The 16,701-nt window shown below is 38.5% G+C and overlaps 1 protein-coding gene across 2 annotated transcripts in view; it reads left to right on the top strand.

The window, feature by feature from the left end:
* Positions 1-16,701, top strand: part of LOC122548917 (1-phosphatidylinositol 4,5-bisphosphate phosphodiesterase gamma-1-like) — a 206,006-nt gene that overhangs the window by 116,621 nt on the left and 72,684 nt on the right. For both annotated transcript variants that reach the window (XM_043687891.2, XM_043687892.2), the window contains exons 5-10: positions 881-965; positions 5,116-5,196; positions 5,801-5,835; positions 13,429-13,501; positions 14,603-14,704; positions 15,808-15,926. In XM_043687891.2, coding sequence (XP_043543826.1) covers positions 881-965; positions 5,116-5,196; positions 5,801-5,835; positions 13,429-13,501; positions 14,603-14,704; positions 15,808-15,926 — 495 coding nt within the window. The remainder of the gene's footprint in view (positions 1-880; positions 966-5,115; positions 5,197-5,800; positions 5,836-13,428; positions 13,502-14,602; positions 14,705-15,807; positions 15,927-16,701) is intronic.

The following is a 16,701-nucleotide window of genomic DNA, read 5'->3' on the forward strand; positions in this document are numbered from 1 at the left end:
GATCGCATATTTGCACCATCACTAAAGTGACATACAGAAGAACACTAAATTCTATTCTGATTAACTCATCCGCTGCTGAAAAACCTGCTAATCCAATGTATTTCAAGCTATCTTTCTAATTCCTCCCCTCTATAAGCCTGAGGTCATCCAAACCTCTACTTCCTGTACCCTAAATTGCACTGAGTCCTGTTCATCTATCATCCCTGTTCTTTTTGACATCCATGTTACCCAGTTCACCAACACCTTGATTTGAAAACTTTCATCCTCAATTCAAAATCTTACCATTCTCTCAGCCCTCTTTGTCTCTGTAATTTCCACCAGCCCTACAACTTGTGTGCTACCCTGCAATTCTGTTCTTTTCCACCTCCCTGATTTGAACTAGCTTATCATTGATGGCTGGGTCTTCAGTGCTTAAGGCCTTTAAAGTATCTCAAATGCCTACATTTTATTCTGCTTTAATATCTCTTTATGTGGTTGTGGTCAAATGTTTAATTTCACCTGTAGAGAGCCTTGGGGTGTTTTGCTGTGCTAATGGTGCTATTTAAGTACACAATTAAAAAGCACACAACACCAGGTTATAGTCCAACAGGTTTATTTGGAAGCACTAGCTTTTGGAGCACTGCTCCTTCATCAGGTAGTTGTGGAGTATAAGATTGTAAGGCATAGAATTTCTAGCAAAAGTTTACAGTGTGATGCAACTGAAATTTTATCCCATTTAAGTACACATTGCTGTTGTTTTAAACTCAGACATCCATTCACCTTACCCTTCTGTCTTTCACTTATTTATACCTTCCCTTTACCTTCACTGGCTGCTATCTATTTGTGTGGTGCTATTGTGTTGTGTGCTTATTAAATATGTGTACTGATGTTTCTTTTTCAGTATCACAGTGAAGGATCTAAAGGTCATGCTTCCTCAAGTTAACTACAGAGTCCCAAATATGAGATTCTTGCGGGACAGGCTGTTGGTAAGTAGAAAGATTTTCTTGAGTTCTATTTGCAATATTGCGATTTTTCTGAGGAATCCCATGACTGAGAATAGAAGGTTCTCAGAATCACCATCACATTATTCCTTGACTGAGGCTATGCCAGGACTTGCTGCAATGCCCAACATTGACAGATCAGGAAGCTCTCAAGGAAAACCAGACCACCTCCATTTTCCTTAAGTACATTGTCAATAAAACTATGACATTTTCATTCCAACAGCAACCGCGAACTGTGGCCTTAGAACTACATTGTTTTACAGCACAGAAAGAGGCTCTTCCACCCATTGTGCCTGAATTAATTTATTGAAAAGACTATCCAATTAATGCCAATTCCATGCCCATTATTATTGCCCCTAATTTTCTCCAGTTCATGTGTATATCTCTTAAAGTAGGCTTAACTGAAACTAAAGGAGAAAGTAAGGACTGCAGATGCTGGAGATCAGAGTGAAAAAGTGTGGCACTGGAAAAGCACAGCTGGTCAGGCAACTTCCAAGGAGTATGCAAGTCAATGTTTAGGGCAAAAGTGTTTCCAGTGCCACACTTTTTTACTTTTTACCTGAAATTAAAGTCAACATTTGCTCAGTCTTGAATTTAGTTTTATTCTGTCGTGTGATCTGGGCGTCACTAGCAAGGCCAACATTTGTTGCCCATCTGGCTTACTAACAGCAGAACACATTGCTTTGGGTCTGGAATCTTGTTCGATTTACTTCCTTAAAAAACATTAGCGAACGAAATGGAATTTTCAATTGACAATGATTACATTATTTGACTAGCTTTTAATTGTAATTTTCTTTTAAACTGACCTCAAGTATTATATCTGCTTCAAATCTATTTCCCCAGAATATTAGTCCGTACATCTGGATTACTGAATCCAATGACATATCACTGCACCATCACCTCCTTTTTGGCCTATGCCTATCAGATGTTTGGCTATGTATGGCCAAACTAACGTTTGAATCCAAACCATGTGTTCAGAGACAAGTCTTAAAGTTGGAACAAGACAGCTCTGGCCTGTTTAGCAAGGGCTATCTTCACAGAATGTTGGAAGCTTCACAACAAAAGAGTGTAATTGAATGTTAGATATTAATGACTTTATGTCAAAGTTCATCTGCTTGGGAAGGGATGTGGGGCAGGCTGGAAAAGATCCCATAAGAATGGTTTAGAAAATAGAATCTGATCTCCTTGGCTTTCATTACCTCCTCAAAGTAAACAGATTACTTGGTCATTCATTCATTCGTTTACAATTTGTGGAGAAATTGCGATGTGCAAATTGATTGATGTATTTATGTATGAAAGGTACTTTTGCTTTGGAATGTACAGTGATCAAGTGTAAATATGAAAATATATAATTCATCCATTCTTCACAGAACTTTTTCTGTGGTAAGATCACAATCAAGTTGTTAATATTCTGTAGTGTCCTCATGACTGTAAAGGTCATATAGATGTCCCTCAATTATAATCTTTAATTCATGAAAGCACATAACATGTTGTGATGTATCACAAGTCCTTTCAGCTGCAAAGTTTTTCATATGGATCCCAATAACTCAGAGATGCATTTTACATTTTTGAAGATGGGAGAAAAAACTGTCAGGTTTGGAATAACCATGATTCCTACAGGGTGTTGACTCAGTGGAACATTAACAGCAGAATAATGTAAGGCCTATACTTCCCCAGTGTAGTATTAGAGGAATCAGATTCCTATTGCCCTGGCGATGATGCTACTTCTTGAGATATGTCCTTGGTACCATTGATTTATTGTAACTCTAGAAGAATGATTATATTAGCTAATTTGACATTAATAGATTTGACTTTGCACTTTCTTCTGTGCTTTTGTAAGCTGATTCCACACTTGCAAACAATACACCAGTCCTATAACACAACCACATAATTGCAGTGTGCTGTGTTAAGTTTTTACCTTAAGTTACCCACATGAACGGGATAATTCATATGCACCTGTTAGGAGGAAATAAAAAAGCAAGGGCCCACAGCTCTGGTTTTATATATAACTTGTATTTCTAGGAGCCAAATACAATTGTTAGTAGATTCACTTTTAAAATTTTTACTTTTTTTTTATTTCTAGGAAGTGAGTCATGAAATGCTGACACCCATTCATTTTCCATGGGGATTGGTTTAGCTGAGTTGGCTAGGTGGTTGGTTTGCAAAGCAGTGTCATGCCAACAGTGTGGGTTCAGTCCCTGTACTAGCTGAGCTTATAATGAAGGGCTTTCCTTGTCAACTGCTTGCTGAGTCTGCAGTGTGGTGGCCTGCTAGTTAAATTGCCACCAGTCATCTCTCTCAAATTAGAGAGCAGCCTTATGGTCTGGCGAGATGATAGCAACTTGACATTTTTCATTCAATCATTTCACGTTTATGGTGCTGAAAAATCACCCTTTAATGTAGCATGTTATCCTGTCCAATATCTAACATGTAACTTGCTGTAACGTTCACGGCTGCTTGCAGTACCAGCAGCACCTTACCCCTGAGCTTTTGGTGTTAGCAGGACTGCTGGAACTTCCAGCCAGATTAGCCAGCAGGTTTGGAAGGGCAAGACTTCTCTTGTAAAGGTAACGATCCCATTCTGCCTTTGGTAATACTGCCCACAGTATGTAAAATACGCTGCTTGTTGGAACTATTTCACCCTTTCGCTTACTCTGCTGCAGTGAGATGCAGGAGAAAGTGAGGTCTGCAGACGCTGGAGATCAAAGCTGAAACTTTATTGCTGGAACAGCACAGCAGGTCAGACAGCATCTAGGGAAAAGGAGATTCGACGTTTCGGGCACATGCCCTTCCTCAGAGATGCAGCCCTCTGCTAGTTATATGTTAATTATAATTAACTTTTATAGCACTAGATTAACACTGGACTAAACTTATGCTAGTATTGTGCTATTATCAATATTATGCTAATGCTTTGTGAGCATCCATGTAACTACTACACTAAAACACTATCATTAGGGATGGGTAATTAATACCCTGTGAAGAAATAAAAATAAAAATGAAGTATGAAACTACTACTGTGTTGATACTATGCGGAGAGTGTTAGTACTTTTTAGTACTGTTTGATAGTGCTGTAATAAAACAGGACTAGTAATGTGGTAATGATGTGCTATTGTTACCAGTTGATCAATGCTGTTCCAATGATATCCTGAAACTAAATTAATACAATATTGATGCTAAATATATGGTGTTGACATTGTGCTAAAATCATATAAATATTGTGTTGACATTTTGTTATAATGATGATAATGTTAATTAATTTCTTTAAAGGCTATCTGAAAGAGATTTAAGGTTATCAGAACACATGGAAAGACAGATTAAATTCACTGCAACACCATAGATCTGGTCCAGTTGGGATTTTGGGAATATCATGTGTAAGACATAATTGCTTGCAGATCAATAATGTCGGTTATCATGCTACATTGATACCCTTGAGCATTTGCTACATAAACGCTAGGATCAGCAAAATAATCTTTTGGAAATTTTATTCAAAAGTGATTTGATTTGATTTGTTTTATTGTAGTCATGTTCACCTAAGTACAGTGAAAAACTTTGCAAGCTGTACAGCCAGATCATAGCAAGTAAGAACGTACAGATTATAAGGTGCATACGCAGAGTGAGGCATATAGGTTACACTGCAAGATCAACATTAACAAGGTCAACATTATTTGAAGTTAGAAAGTCCATTCAGTAGTCTAATAACAGCAGGGAAGAAGCTGTTCTTGAACCTGTTGGTGCGTGTGTTCAAGTGTCTGTATCTTCTGCATGATGGAAGTGCTTGAAAGAGAGCATAACCATGGTGGGAGGGTTCTTTAATGGCATTGGCAGACTTTCTGCAGCAACGAGAAATGTAAATGGAGTCCATATGATGGTCTGGGCTGTGCACACAACCTTGAAGTTATTTATGTTCCTGGACAGATAGTTGCCATACCAGGTCGTTGCTCACCCAGATAGACTTAATAAATTCAGAGGATTATGACAGAGCAATATGTACATGGCGTATAGGGAAGGGATGAACTGGATTGGCCAAATCACATACAGTCTTTTCTGATATTGTAGCACAAAGCACCTTCAGCCATTAAATGTGTACAGAGGCTGTGAATTCATTGAACCTATGCTTTCTTCATCTCTCTGACAGGAAGTGGACACAAGGATGGACATGAACTATGCACAATTCGTTCTTTTCTACAGAAACCTGTTGTTTGATGCACAGAAATCAGTGAGTATTAACTTTGAGCATTAGACTGACTTCAAGCACATTGAGTGAATCCTTGTTGCCCTTTCTCTAACCTTAAAATGTGTCCATGGTTAGTTATTTTCAAGCCCATATGCAGGATGCTATTTCTTGCTATTTCCATATAACATATGCATTTGTTGTACACTGTAACCACAGGATCCATTATTCCCTGGAATATCAATGATCCCTATTCCTTGATAACATGTGCTGCATAAGAAATCTCCACGTTATGCATACAAGGTCATTTAATGCATACATTTAATGTAATATTTTATAATATATATGGACGGAATCTCTCCGGTTCCTATGTACCTATTGTTAAAATGTCTTAGGTTTATATACTGAAACAAATCTGCCCTCTTTCACTTAGATTATATCCTCTCGATTACTCTTTGTAATCCATTACTTCGACACAGATGTCAGCTGATCACATTAGTTAGACTCTGTCCATATTCACCTCTCTCAGATATTCAGTGGCTGTTCAATAAATAAACCACGTGAATCTCTCAATTACACTGCACAATGTAACTAATTGCTAAGTGCTGGTCAGTGTCTGATGATGCAACTTTTCCTTTTATGTGTACAGATAATAGAGCAGTTGGAGCTGTCTTTTCCTCTGAGGTAAGGAGCTTCTCATTGGTTTGAATTTGTTCTGATTTTTTAAAAATAGTTTTGACCCTTGCCCTTACATTATTTAAAAATGAACTTTTGACACAATCACCCTCTGAACATCTAATTTCAAGCTCTTTTTGAACATAATCAGGTTTAATTTTCAGCTGGCCAACTTTATTGTTTTCTTTTTTACTGAATGTATTGATTTTCCTTGGAACATATTATATGAAACATCAATGCAGATGATCCAGGCAATTGAGAACTGTAGCATCTGTGGATCGTGGATGTACTCAGCACAGAAGGAGACCAGTCAGTCTGTCATACCTTTAAACAACTTTTACTATTTGAAAGTACAAATATTTCTGACTGATAAGCAAGTGTGTTAGGTTTAGTCTAGGTTTAATCTTATCACTCACTTCTATGCCCATTTCAAATGATCACAGAATCACAGTCTCTGCATGACACAAAGGAGGTCATTTGGCCCATTAGCTAGTGCCAGTCTCTTGCCTTTACCCCATATTTTTGCACATTATTTCTATCCAAATGATCATCTTGAGTGCCTCAATAGAACTTGCCTCCACTACATTTCCAGGCAGTGCATTCCATATCTTAACTACTCACTGTGTGAAAAATGTTTTTCCTCGCAACATCATCACTTCATTTGCAATCGCTATAAATCTATGTCCTCTTGTTCATTTTTCAATTGTGAGTGCGACCAGCTTATCCATATCAACTTTATTCAGCTCATTCATGTTTCTGAAAATTTCTTTCAAATCTGATCTCAGCATCCTTCTTTCCGAGTAGAACAGCCCCATCTTCTTCAATCTATTCTCGTCACTGAAGTTTCTCATATTTGGAGCCATCCTTGTAATTTTTTTTCACTGATGGGAGAATTTCAATTCCACCTCTTTCTACTCGTCATTCTGGAAAAAAATACATTCTTTATTCTAAAATTGTGCTCTTAAACTTAGTACTGACCATTGACTGCTAGGGTTATACAGTAAAACAGCTAGTTAAAAATTTCCAATCCACAAACTGTTGAATCTTTTCTCTTATTTTTGTAAAGATATTTGCAAGAATACCAATATAAAGGCAAGCTATATGAGAAAGAGAGCTGATTAATTAGCAAATGGATTCTGACTGGTAGAGGTGTTGCCATGGAGAATGCATCAGTCAGATGATGATCGAAAATTAACTGCCAAGCTTTGTTTAAATTTAAACCAGACAGAGTGACTCTGATTTGGCCTGTTATGGTCCTGAGGAAAGGATCAGAGAATGGCTGTCACCTATTTCATTCTGCTTAAACCTGTTCTTTCTGTCTGCAAAGAACATCGCCTTGTGTATTATTGTATGTAGCTTCCAGTTTGTGCAAGAGTCAACCTGTCTGGTTTAGGTAGGAGAAGTTCATTCCTTCAAGGGAGGGGTCCACGTTTGAGAGGGGACTAGTGATGGAAGCACCCCCTTCCCCCTGTCTCACCCTAGCAGGAATACTTGCCTGGCTTCCCTCCGTCACTGACTGTTTCCCTCCCGCTGGTCTCAAAGTTACAGCTGGAGCAGACAGCAACCCTGAAATTAATGAATAATTTATGTGAGATTGGACGGTTTGCCCTCAGCCCTTCTTGCTTCCCCTGTGACATTGCAGACAAGTTAGGACGGGAGGGTAAGTGTCAGCAAGGCCATATGGAAATTTTACAGGCTCCTTACCCCCCATTGGAAAAGACACTTATAGAGTCATAGAGTTATACAGTATGGAAACAGGGCATTCCATTTAATCAGTCCATGCTGGACGGTAATCCCAAACTAGTTCCGCTTGCCTGCTCCTGGCCCATATCCTTCCAAATCTTTCCTATTCATGTATCTATTGAAATGTCTTTTAAACATTGTAATTGTACCCACATCCACCACTTTCAGAAGGCTCATTCCACACGCAAATCACTCTCTGTGTAAACAAGTTGCCCCTCATATCTTTTTTAAATCTCTCTCCTCTCATCTTAAGAGCATGCCCCCCCCTAGTCTTGGTCATTGTAAGGAAGAGACATCTACCATTAACCCTATCTATTCCCCTCATGATTTTATAATCTCTGTAAGATCACCTCTCAATCTCCTATGCTCCAGTGGAAAATGTCCCAGCCTATCCAGCCTTTCTTTATAACTAAATCTTCCACACCCAGTAATATCCTGGCAAATCTCTTCTGAGCCTTCTCTAGCTTAATAATATCTTTCCTATAACTTGTGTGGATCTGTAAAATTCTGTCCAGTCACCATTGTGCTGAGACATTTATTTCAAGGCTTGTAAAAGCAGCCCCTTTTGAACAGAGTTGAGTAAATATCTGTGGGCTCATCACATATTATTATTATTTTGGGACTTCCATTCCAAAGTGGATAGAATCACTCATAGCTTTAACTTTGATTTGTGCATCTATACTATCTGTGTTAAGAAGGGGAGATGCTGTTTCAGTTTAAATTTTGGGGTCTGTGAGTGGCGCTGGGATCACTCATGTGCACTTTAATGGGGCTTTCAAAACCCTGAGGTGATTAAATTTGTGCCTTATAAATGGGAGAGAAAAAAAAATGAGTCCCGAGCAACATGGTGTTTTATGACACAGGGAGACAGAGACAAAAATAATTTATTTTAAAAACAGAACTATCCAGAAGGTATGCAGATTTCTTGCAGAGAGAGGCTAGTCATTCAGGAAAAAATGTCTGTAACATCAATTGAGCAGTTTAGCAATGTCTAAACCATTGTGTGTGTGTGTCTGTTACAGAAATAGAAGGTAATGGAAAATGAGTTTAAAGAATTTATTAAGAAATAAATGAGTTGTGTCAGTAGTTTGTTGAACAGTCTCAGGAAGAAACATTAACTAAAGAAGTAGCATCAACTGAGTGCAGAAATTTTCCAAAAACAAAACCAAACACAGCTCTGCCCACTGAGCAGGGAACTTCAATGTGTAATAATAATAAAGAATACTGGTAAAGCTCAACAGGTCTGGCAGCATCCATGGCGAGAGAAACAGAATTAATGTTTTTAGTCTGATATTACTCTTCTTCCACGTTTCTGAACCTTAATGGGGAAACAAGGTGACCCTTCACTGAGATTTAGGTATTTGTCAGGTTGAAGGTGAAATGATTTAACCTTTATCTCTGAAATTTGCAATAAGACTGTTTCAAATAACTCTTACATGGTAAATATTGTTCGTGACTTTTCCTCATATATCTAAGAAACTTCCATGTTCTTTTGTGAAAAATACAGTGGCAGCCTCTTGAGAACATGTTCAGTGACTTAACAACATGGTAACCAAATTGTAAAGTAAAACTTATGGTCTATCAAGCCAGATTTCACTCTGGGATCTGACTTGTCCAGTATTACCATCAACTAGGATCATGACAACTGAATTAATTCATTTCAGTGCACCTAGGAGTACAGGTGCTATAGATGCACTCAGCAACCCCGATGTAGTGATGTGAGTGTTCCCCACTCTGATCACTCTGATAGCAGCTTGGGATGCATGCAAGAAAACCAGGTAAACACAGTGTCGTAATTGTAGATCATAGCCCTGGATCACCTATGGACTCATTCAACTATTATTTCTAGCATATGTTTTTCTTTAAAAGAGGACAGGTTCAACCAAAAGCAAAGAGATTGTGGATGATCATTCATGATGGTCTACAGAGTCCTTTAGTGGACATATGGAATGTCGCATCTGGACATAGTCAGGGAATCTTCAAGCAGAATGAGCGAAAGGGAAAAAAAAATAATAAGAGGCTGTTTATCAGCCTCTCTCAGCAGGATGCTCTCTCCTGTAAATATATTTGTGTTTACCGTTTAGAGATATCCAAAATCACTGTTGTGTTAGTTGCCTTTTTTCCTAGTTTGGGGACTAGTGTGCTGTGAAGGTCACAGCTTGGAACATCCATTAAGGGAAGAGAAAAAAATATTCTCTCTCACTCCTAGTGCTGCCAACTAGCCACTGTTGAAAGGAACGAGGTCAAAAGAATTTCAATTAATCTGCAAAACCATGAATTTTAAAATCAATTGTTCAACTATCAATGTCAATGCTATTCCTAATAGTCACCTAACAGCTGCAATGTTTAACTATCTGCTTTTCATGAAAGATTCAAAGGATGACCCTTTTAACTTGTATCTTTTTTTGGACTCACTTCTAGTTTCTAATCTTTGTGTATGTATATTACATTCCCATTTCTTCTTGTAATTAGTAGCTAATAAATTCAATCTTTTTTAACTCAAGAAAGCCTGATCAAATTGATTCCTTTTAAGATATAGAATCATTTGGTCTGGGAGAAGGACGAAGAGATTTTTTTAAAAATTAACTTTGTTGTGACCAATCAAAGCAGCATCTAAATAAAGAAGCCAATCCATCCTTCCTAACACAGGAGCTTAGCAATTTGGGGTATTGCAACTGGAACCATAATGACTAGACAACCTTATCCAAGGTCTGTTTATAATAAACTAACTAACAAACTGTCCATTAGACAGACTCAAAAGCAAAAAAATTGTACTCCTATCCCAATTCTTAAGTTTTGACTTAACTGACCTCTTCTTTGGGGCAGCACAGAGGCTCGGTGGTTAGCACTGCTGCCTCACAGCACCAGGGACCCAAGTTTCATTCCACGTTCAGGCAACTTTCTGTGTGGAGTTTGCTCATTCTCCCTGTGTCTGCATGGGTTTCATCCAGGTGCCCTGGTTTCTTCCCACAGTCCAAAGTTGTGCAGGTTAGGTGAATTTGCAATGCTAAATTGTCCAGGGATGTACAGTCGAGGTGGATTAGCCATGGGGAATGCAGGGTAACAGGGATAGGGCAGGAGGGTGGTTGTAGATGAGATGCTCTTTGGAGGGTCAGTGTGGATTCAATGTACTAAATGGCCTGCTTCCACACTGTGGGGATTCTATGATTTCTTTTCCATTGACTGTGGGGCAATTATATAATGTGTTTCTAAGCTTGAGGGCCTAAACTTTTTATTATTTATAACAACTTGAAGACTTTTATACATGCTCTCCCAGTTTTGAAACTCCACAGCCTAGCAGACACTTCTGCCTACGTTACTTCTTATCCTGGGCAGAACTATTCTCTGGCTTCTTCTGAACAGAACACTGATAATAGTTGTCTCTTCTGTCTGAAGCCAAAACAACACTAATAACATTATTTTCATTTACTCTACCTGTCATAAACTCACCACCTTACCAACATTGCAGAGTTCCTACCGTGATTATAGTGACATGCTTTTTTAGAATGACATTATGAGTGCTTTTTACAACGAAACCTTCACCGAACTGACCAAACTCCCTCTGCTTCTATTTTAAAATACAAATTCCGATGGCGATAATGCTAGCTGTTATACAACTTTAGTCATAAGACATTAAATTAATTTTGCCAGAGGAACAGAGTTAAGAGATGAATTCTCTAACTGTTCAGTTGTTTGAAAACCAAAAGACCCAAAACATTGCCAGCCTTCCCTCAGTCTGAAGATTGTGGGTTTGAAGTCCTATCCGAGAAGTATAAGCACAAGATCTATGTTAGCATTTCAGGCTGAGAGTATATAGCAATCATGGAGAGGTTATCTTTTCAATGAGTCATTAAGTGGTCAATGCCACCTTCTCAAGGGCAATTAGGGATTGGCAATAATTGGTGGCCTTCACGTGAACAATATATAAAAAAGCAGCCCATTTCTCCTCTCAGATTGATGCAAACCACTCTACAGCACTGTTTTGCAGGTTATTCCTGGTATTTCAGGCAATATTTTTCTGTCAGTGTAATTAAAATGGATTATCTGGTCATCACCTTAGTGCTGTTGCTATACTTCCTACATCACAACAGACATTACTCTTCACCGACTGTTAGAGACTTCACGATGCCTCCGAGCATGAAAGGAGCTGTATAAATGCAGGAATTTTCCTTCCCATATCTGAAGTGGCTTTTCACCTACTTCCTTTCTCATTGTTGGAATTTTAGGTTTTGCAACATTGATAACAGACAGCAGGGGAACACAGACAGACTGAAGAAGTGGGCAGGAACATAGTAACTAAAGTGTAAAGTGACACATTTGCTGGGAAGAATAAGGAGAGGTGACATAAAATAAATTGTGCAATTTTAAAGGGATGCAGGAACAGAATGACCTGGTGTGCATGTGCATAAATCTTTGAAAGTGGCAGGACAAGTTGAGACAGATGCTATAAAAGCAAATAAAGTGCATCAGATTCTCTTGGCTTTGTTGGCAGAGGCATACAATACAAAAGTGAGGATATAATGATAACCCTTTATAGAAACAGAAAGAAAATGCTGGAAAAACTCAGCAGGTCTGGCAACATCTGTGGAGAGAAAGCAGAGTTAATGTTTCAGGTCCGAGTAACCCTTCTTCAGAATGTTTATATAACATTATAGAACATGATGACGTTAAATCTTTGTAGACACTGGATAGGCTTCAGGTGGAGCAGTGCGCTTAATTTTGGTTTCACATTTTAGGAAAGGTGTCAAGGTTTTGGAGAGGGTGTTGAAGAGTAAATAGAATTTAAAAAATGGAAAACATTTCCAGTGGCAGAAGGGTGAGTAACCTGAGGCAAAAGCACCAGAGGCATCATAAGGAAACTTTTTTTTTTGCAGCCAGTGATTTAATTTGAAATGCAATGGGTGGTGGAAGCATTATAACAGTTAAAAAGAATTGAAATAATGGTTGAATGAAAACACTTGCAAGTACATGGGGAAAGAGGGGAATTAACTGGATGACTTTACCAAGCTACCAGAAAGGCTGACAATGACCACATGTATTTATATAGTGCATCTATTGCATCAGGATCTGCCGATATGCTTCATATATGTTTTATCAAACAACATGAGCTATCAGGGCAGGTAAGGAAGTAGGTTTCTTAAGGAGCCAATTAAAGGAGAAAGAAAGTAAGAGACAAAGCAATTTTAGGCAGGAAATTCTGAAACTGTGAACTTATCAACTGAAGGAATGGGCAGTAATGAAACATTACACAAAATTGATGATGCACAAGGAACCAGAATTAGAACAGTCTGTGTATCTTGGTTATAAGGCCAGAACAGATTGCAAAGATGGGGAGGTGTGAGGGATTTGAAAACAATAATAAACATTTTAAGATCAAAGTCCTGCTTACATTGGAAAAATGCAGGTCAGAGAGAACATGGGTGGTGGATGTACAAGATTTGGTGTAACTTAGTATACAAACATCAGTGCTTTGGATGACCTCAAGTTTTTGAATATGGGATGCCAGTCCAAAGTGTACAGGAATAGTCCAGCCTAATGGTAACAAAGATACAAGAACATAGCACTCTTTCTGCACTCTTTCAGTTTATCATTCCCTCATTGTTTTGAGGTATAGATATTGCACTGCAACACAGAAGTATCACAATTATGTCACCAATTCCATTGATCCATTTAAAGTACATGTATTAACATAGCATAATGTTTAGTGATAATGTGGAATTCAGTTCCAGGTCGCATCTGCAACATTCACTGCACTTGCACCAAAACCATTTATCAATAGAAGCAAAGATCCGAAGCTCATTAAATGATCAGGTCCATGATTAAATATTTTGCTTCCAAATATTATTTTGTTGCATGCAGGAATGTCGAAAGGCCTGAGATGTGTCAAGTTACACTGTACGACTTCCAAAAGTTTCTGCAATACGATCAGAAGGTAAGCAGATTGAATCAATAAACAAGATGAAGCATTCCTACATTGCCACAGAGACTACACTTCAGAAGTACTTAATAGGCAGTAAAGTAGCTTGAGATGTTCTGCGGTTGTGAGAGATACTCATCATATACAATTCTTTCAAGTCTTTCTTTTACGGAGACAACAAGTTAGCGTTGGTTGGAATTCACACTATGCAAACTTTGTACAACGGTCTGGCATGATTTTGTTTAGAATTCTTTCTATACTTTCGGGCAATCAATACACAGAGAGACAGTGGTGCTTTACAGACAGGGAAGCACAACAAGGATCTTTAGAAACTCAGACTTACTGAAGAAGGCCCTGTGGAGCTGAGGAATTTGACTGAAGATACAGATGCATAAGGTGAATTTTCATTAAGGTGCTCCACCTTATCTGCGATAATGTTCACGAAAAGCACACAACCACCAGAGATCAGAGAATTTTTGATTAGTACATGAGATGCACAGTGTTATTCATAGAGTTTTTAGATTAGATTCCCTATACTATGGAAACAGGCCCTTCAGATCATCAAGTCCACAATGACCTTCCAGAGAATAACCCACCCACACCCATTCCCCTACTCTACCTTTACCCCTGACTAATGCACCTAACACTATGGGCAATTTAGCATAGCCAATTTACCTGGCCTGTGCATCTTTGAATTGTGGGAGGAAACCCACGCAGACTTGGGAGAATATGCAAACTCCACACAGACAGTTGCCCGTGGATAGAATCAAACTTGTGTCCCTGGCACTGTGAGGCAGCAGTGCTAACCACTGAGCCCTTTGATTGTATGGAATCTGTCAGTAAAGCAAGTTTGATGAACCTTATCCATTACTTGTTCTTCCCAGGTCATGGGCCAACATTTGCTGAGAATCAGGTCAACTTTGTTGCTGTCATGGGGCATTATGGAGGATGAACATTGATATAAAAGGCTTGATATAATTTGTTAGAATTAATGCAATGGAAATGAATGGCAAGTTTTATGCATGGCTTACGTTTGTTTAATTTCCTGTCGAAAATTGTTATAATGGTAGCTCTGGAACCAGATTCCCTTAAATGTTGTTACTCTTGCTTCCTTAGGAAAGCTGGGCAAATGACATCAACAAAGTTCGAGAGTGCATCTTTAATTACTTTAAAGACCCATTGCGGGAGATATCAGACCCTGTTTTACAACTGGATGAGGTATATATACCTTTGCCTTACTACTTTCATTCTCAGTAAACTGTAATTGAAAAGCTCTTAATTTCAACACCTGTTCAGCAATCAGAAGCCCAGCCTAATGCTCTGGGATCATGGGTTCAAGTCCCACAGCAGGGCAGGGTTGCATTATAATATGGTAAACCTCTGGCCCATCCTTAGTAATGCATAAACATGTCAATAGCTCAACTTCAACCATGATTTATTTAAAATTTAAAGCTTGTTTACCTGAGGAAATGAGGCCGACAAGCTCCCAGTTTGTCCCATCCTTAGTTGAAACAACTAAGATGTATAAATAAGAAGCCAAAGAATAACTTGTATCCTTTATACTTTGATTAAAGTGTTTAATGCTTTGAAATCATTGCTGAAAGCCCCTGTAATTTGTCAAAGGACTGGAACTTCATAGAAGGGTCTCAACTCTGGGTGGTGGTTTTGAGATCCTGCCCAAAATCACACTGGTTAGCAGAATTCTAACACAATGATTCCTCAAGTGATATTCTAACATAAAGGATGCTGGAAGGAGGGAAAAATTAGAATTAACTGGCAACTGAAGTAGCTCGGGTCAACCATACTGGCTGGCAAATCTCGTTGATACAAAGCAATGGCTCTCCAGTCCCTATTTTCTGATGTAAGGCCCAATCATGCTGAGATTTAAAAAAAAAAGAGGACAAACATACACACCTCTGTTCTTTGTTATTTGCATCCTCTTTCTTTCTCTTCCTTTAATTATGTTGTTCTTTATTCTCTTGTTCCTTATTTTCTCTGTTAAAATCATTTCCTACCAATTCATGTCTTGATCTAGATTTTTTTCTCAAGGACTCAAACGTTTAAGAATTTCCTAATTCCCTAAGTCTTCTCATTCCTGTGGAATCTACAGGTTTATTACAGACATTTCCAACATTACCAGTTTTATTTCCAATTTGTCTTCTTTGAATTGTCTTCAACTGTGACAGAATCTTGCACTATAGATCTTGGTTCTTACTCCACTCTTAATAAAATGCAATGTAGTTTCAAAATAGAAAATGCTGTAAAATATTTATAAACAAATGATGACAAGTAAAAATGAGTCTGTTTTATTTGTCTTTTAGTTCATGGCATATTTGTTCTCTAGAGAGAACATGATTCTGGATTCAAGGTTTGAGCGTGTGACTTCGGAGGAAATGAACTATCCTCTTTCCTATTACTGGATCTCTTCATCACACAACACGTTAAGTAAAGCTCTGTTCAGTTTTATTTTGTTTAGCGTGCACAATCAATTTTGATGTACCACTTAATTTTCTTCCCTCCTCTCCTGAAGGCGCTAACTCACATCGGCTTATGATGCCAGATGTGACAGCCACTTCCTGATACCTTAACCAATAATCATTCCCTATGTATGAACATAGACAATGAGTGCTGACAGGATCTACAATTGCAATCAAGTCTAATACGAATCTCATGCTCCAGTGGGCAGGAACAAGGTTCCTGACCACATTCTGTGTTCTCTGAAATACTCAGACAATAATCTTGTCAACTCCACCCACATCCGATTATGGGGCAGAGGGAATGGGTGGGTTGGGTAAGGAGTGGTTCTGGAATTTCTGCTGAGGCTGAACTTGAGAAAGCTGCTGAAAGTATCAATTGTGGGAGTAGATTGGTGCTCCATCTGATTTGCAGTCTTCTCCAGATGGCACAGAGTAAAAGCTGAGAAGCCACAGGGTGTGGAATTAAAGGCAGGAGACTACTCACTGTGTGAACAACAATTGAAGTTGTTTAGTCAGATGGATCTGTATCCATATCAGATGACTCCACATTTAAACTAATTACCATGATATGGTTCAATCCCAGTATATTTTCCTATGAATCTTTGCTTCCTCACCATCTTTTATTTATCTGGAAATATTTAACAAGGCAGACCAGTGATTTCCCTTGTTGGTCTGCTAACAGCTGCCACCACTACGTTAGAGTAATTTGGAGGCGAACTTCTCTCTTAATTTCCCTTT

Source organism: Chiloscyllium plagiosum, unplaced genomic scaffold, assembly GCF_037043375.1.
Source record: "Chiloscyllium plagiosum isolate Xiang-an unplaced genomic scaffold, Cpla_swu_hap1 HiC_scaffold_4, whole genome shotgun sequence".
In the NCBI taxonomy this organism is placed as follows: Eukaryota; Metazoa; Chordata; class Chondrichthyes; order Orectolobiformes; family Hemiscylliidae; genus Chiloscyllium; species Chiloscyllium plagiosum.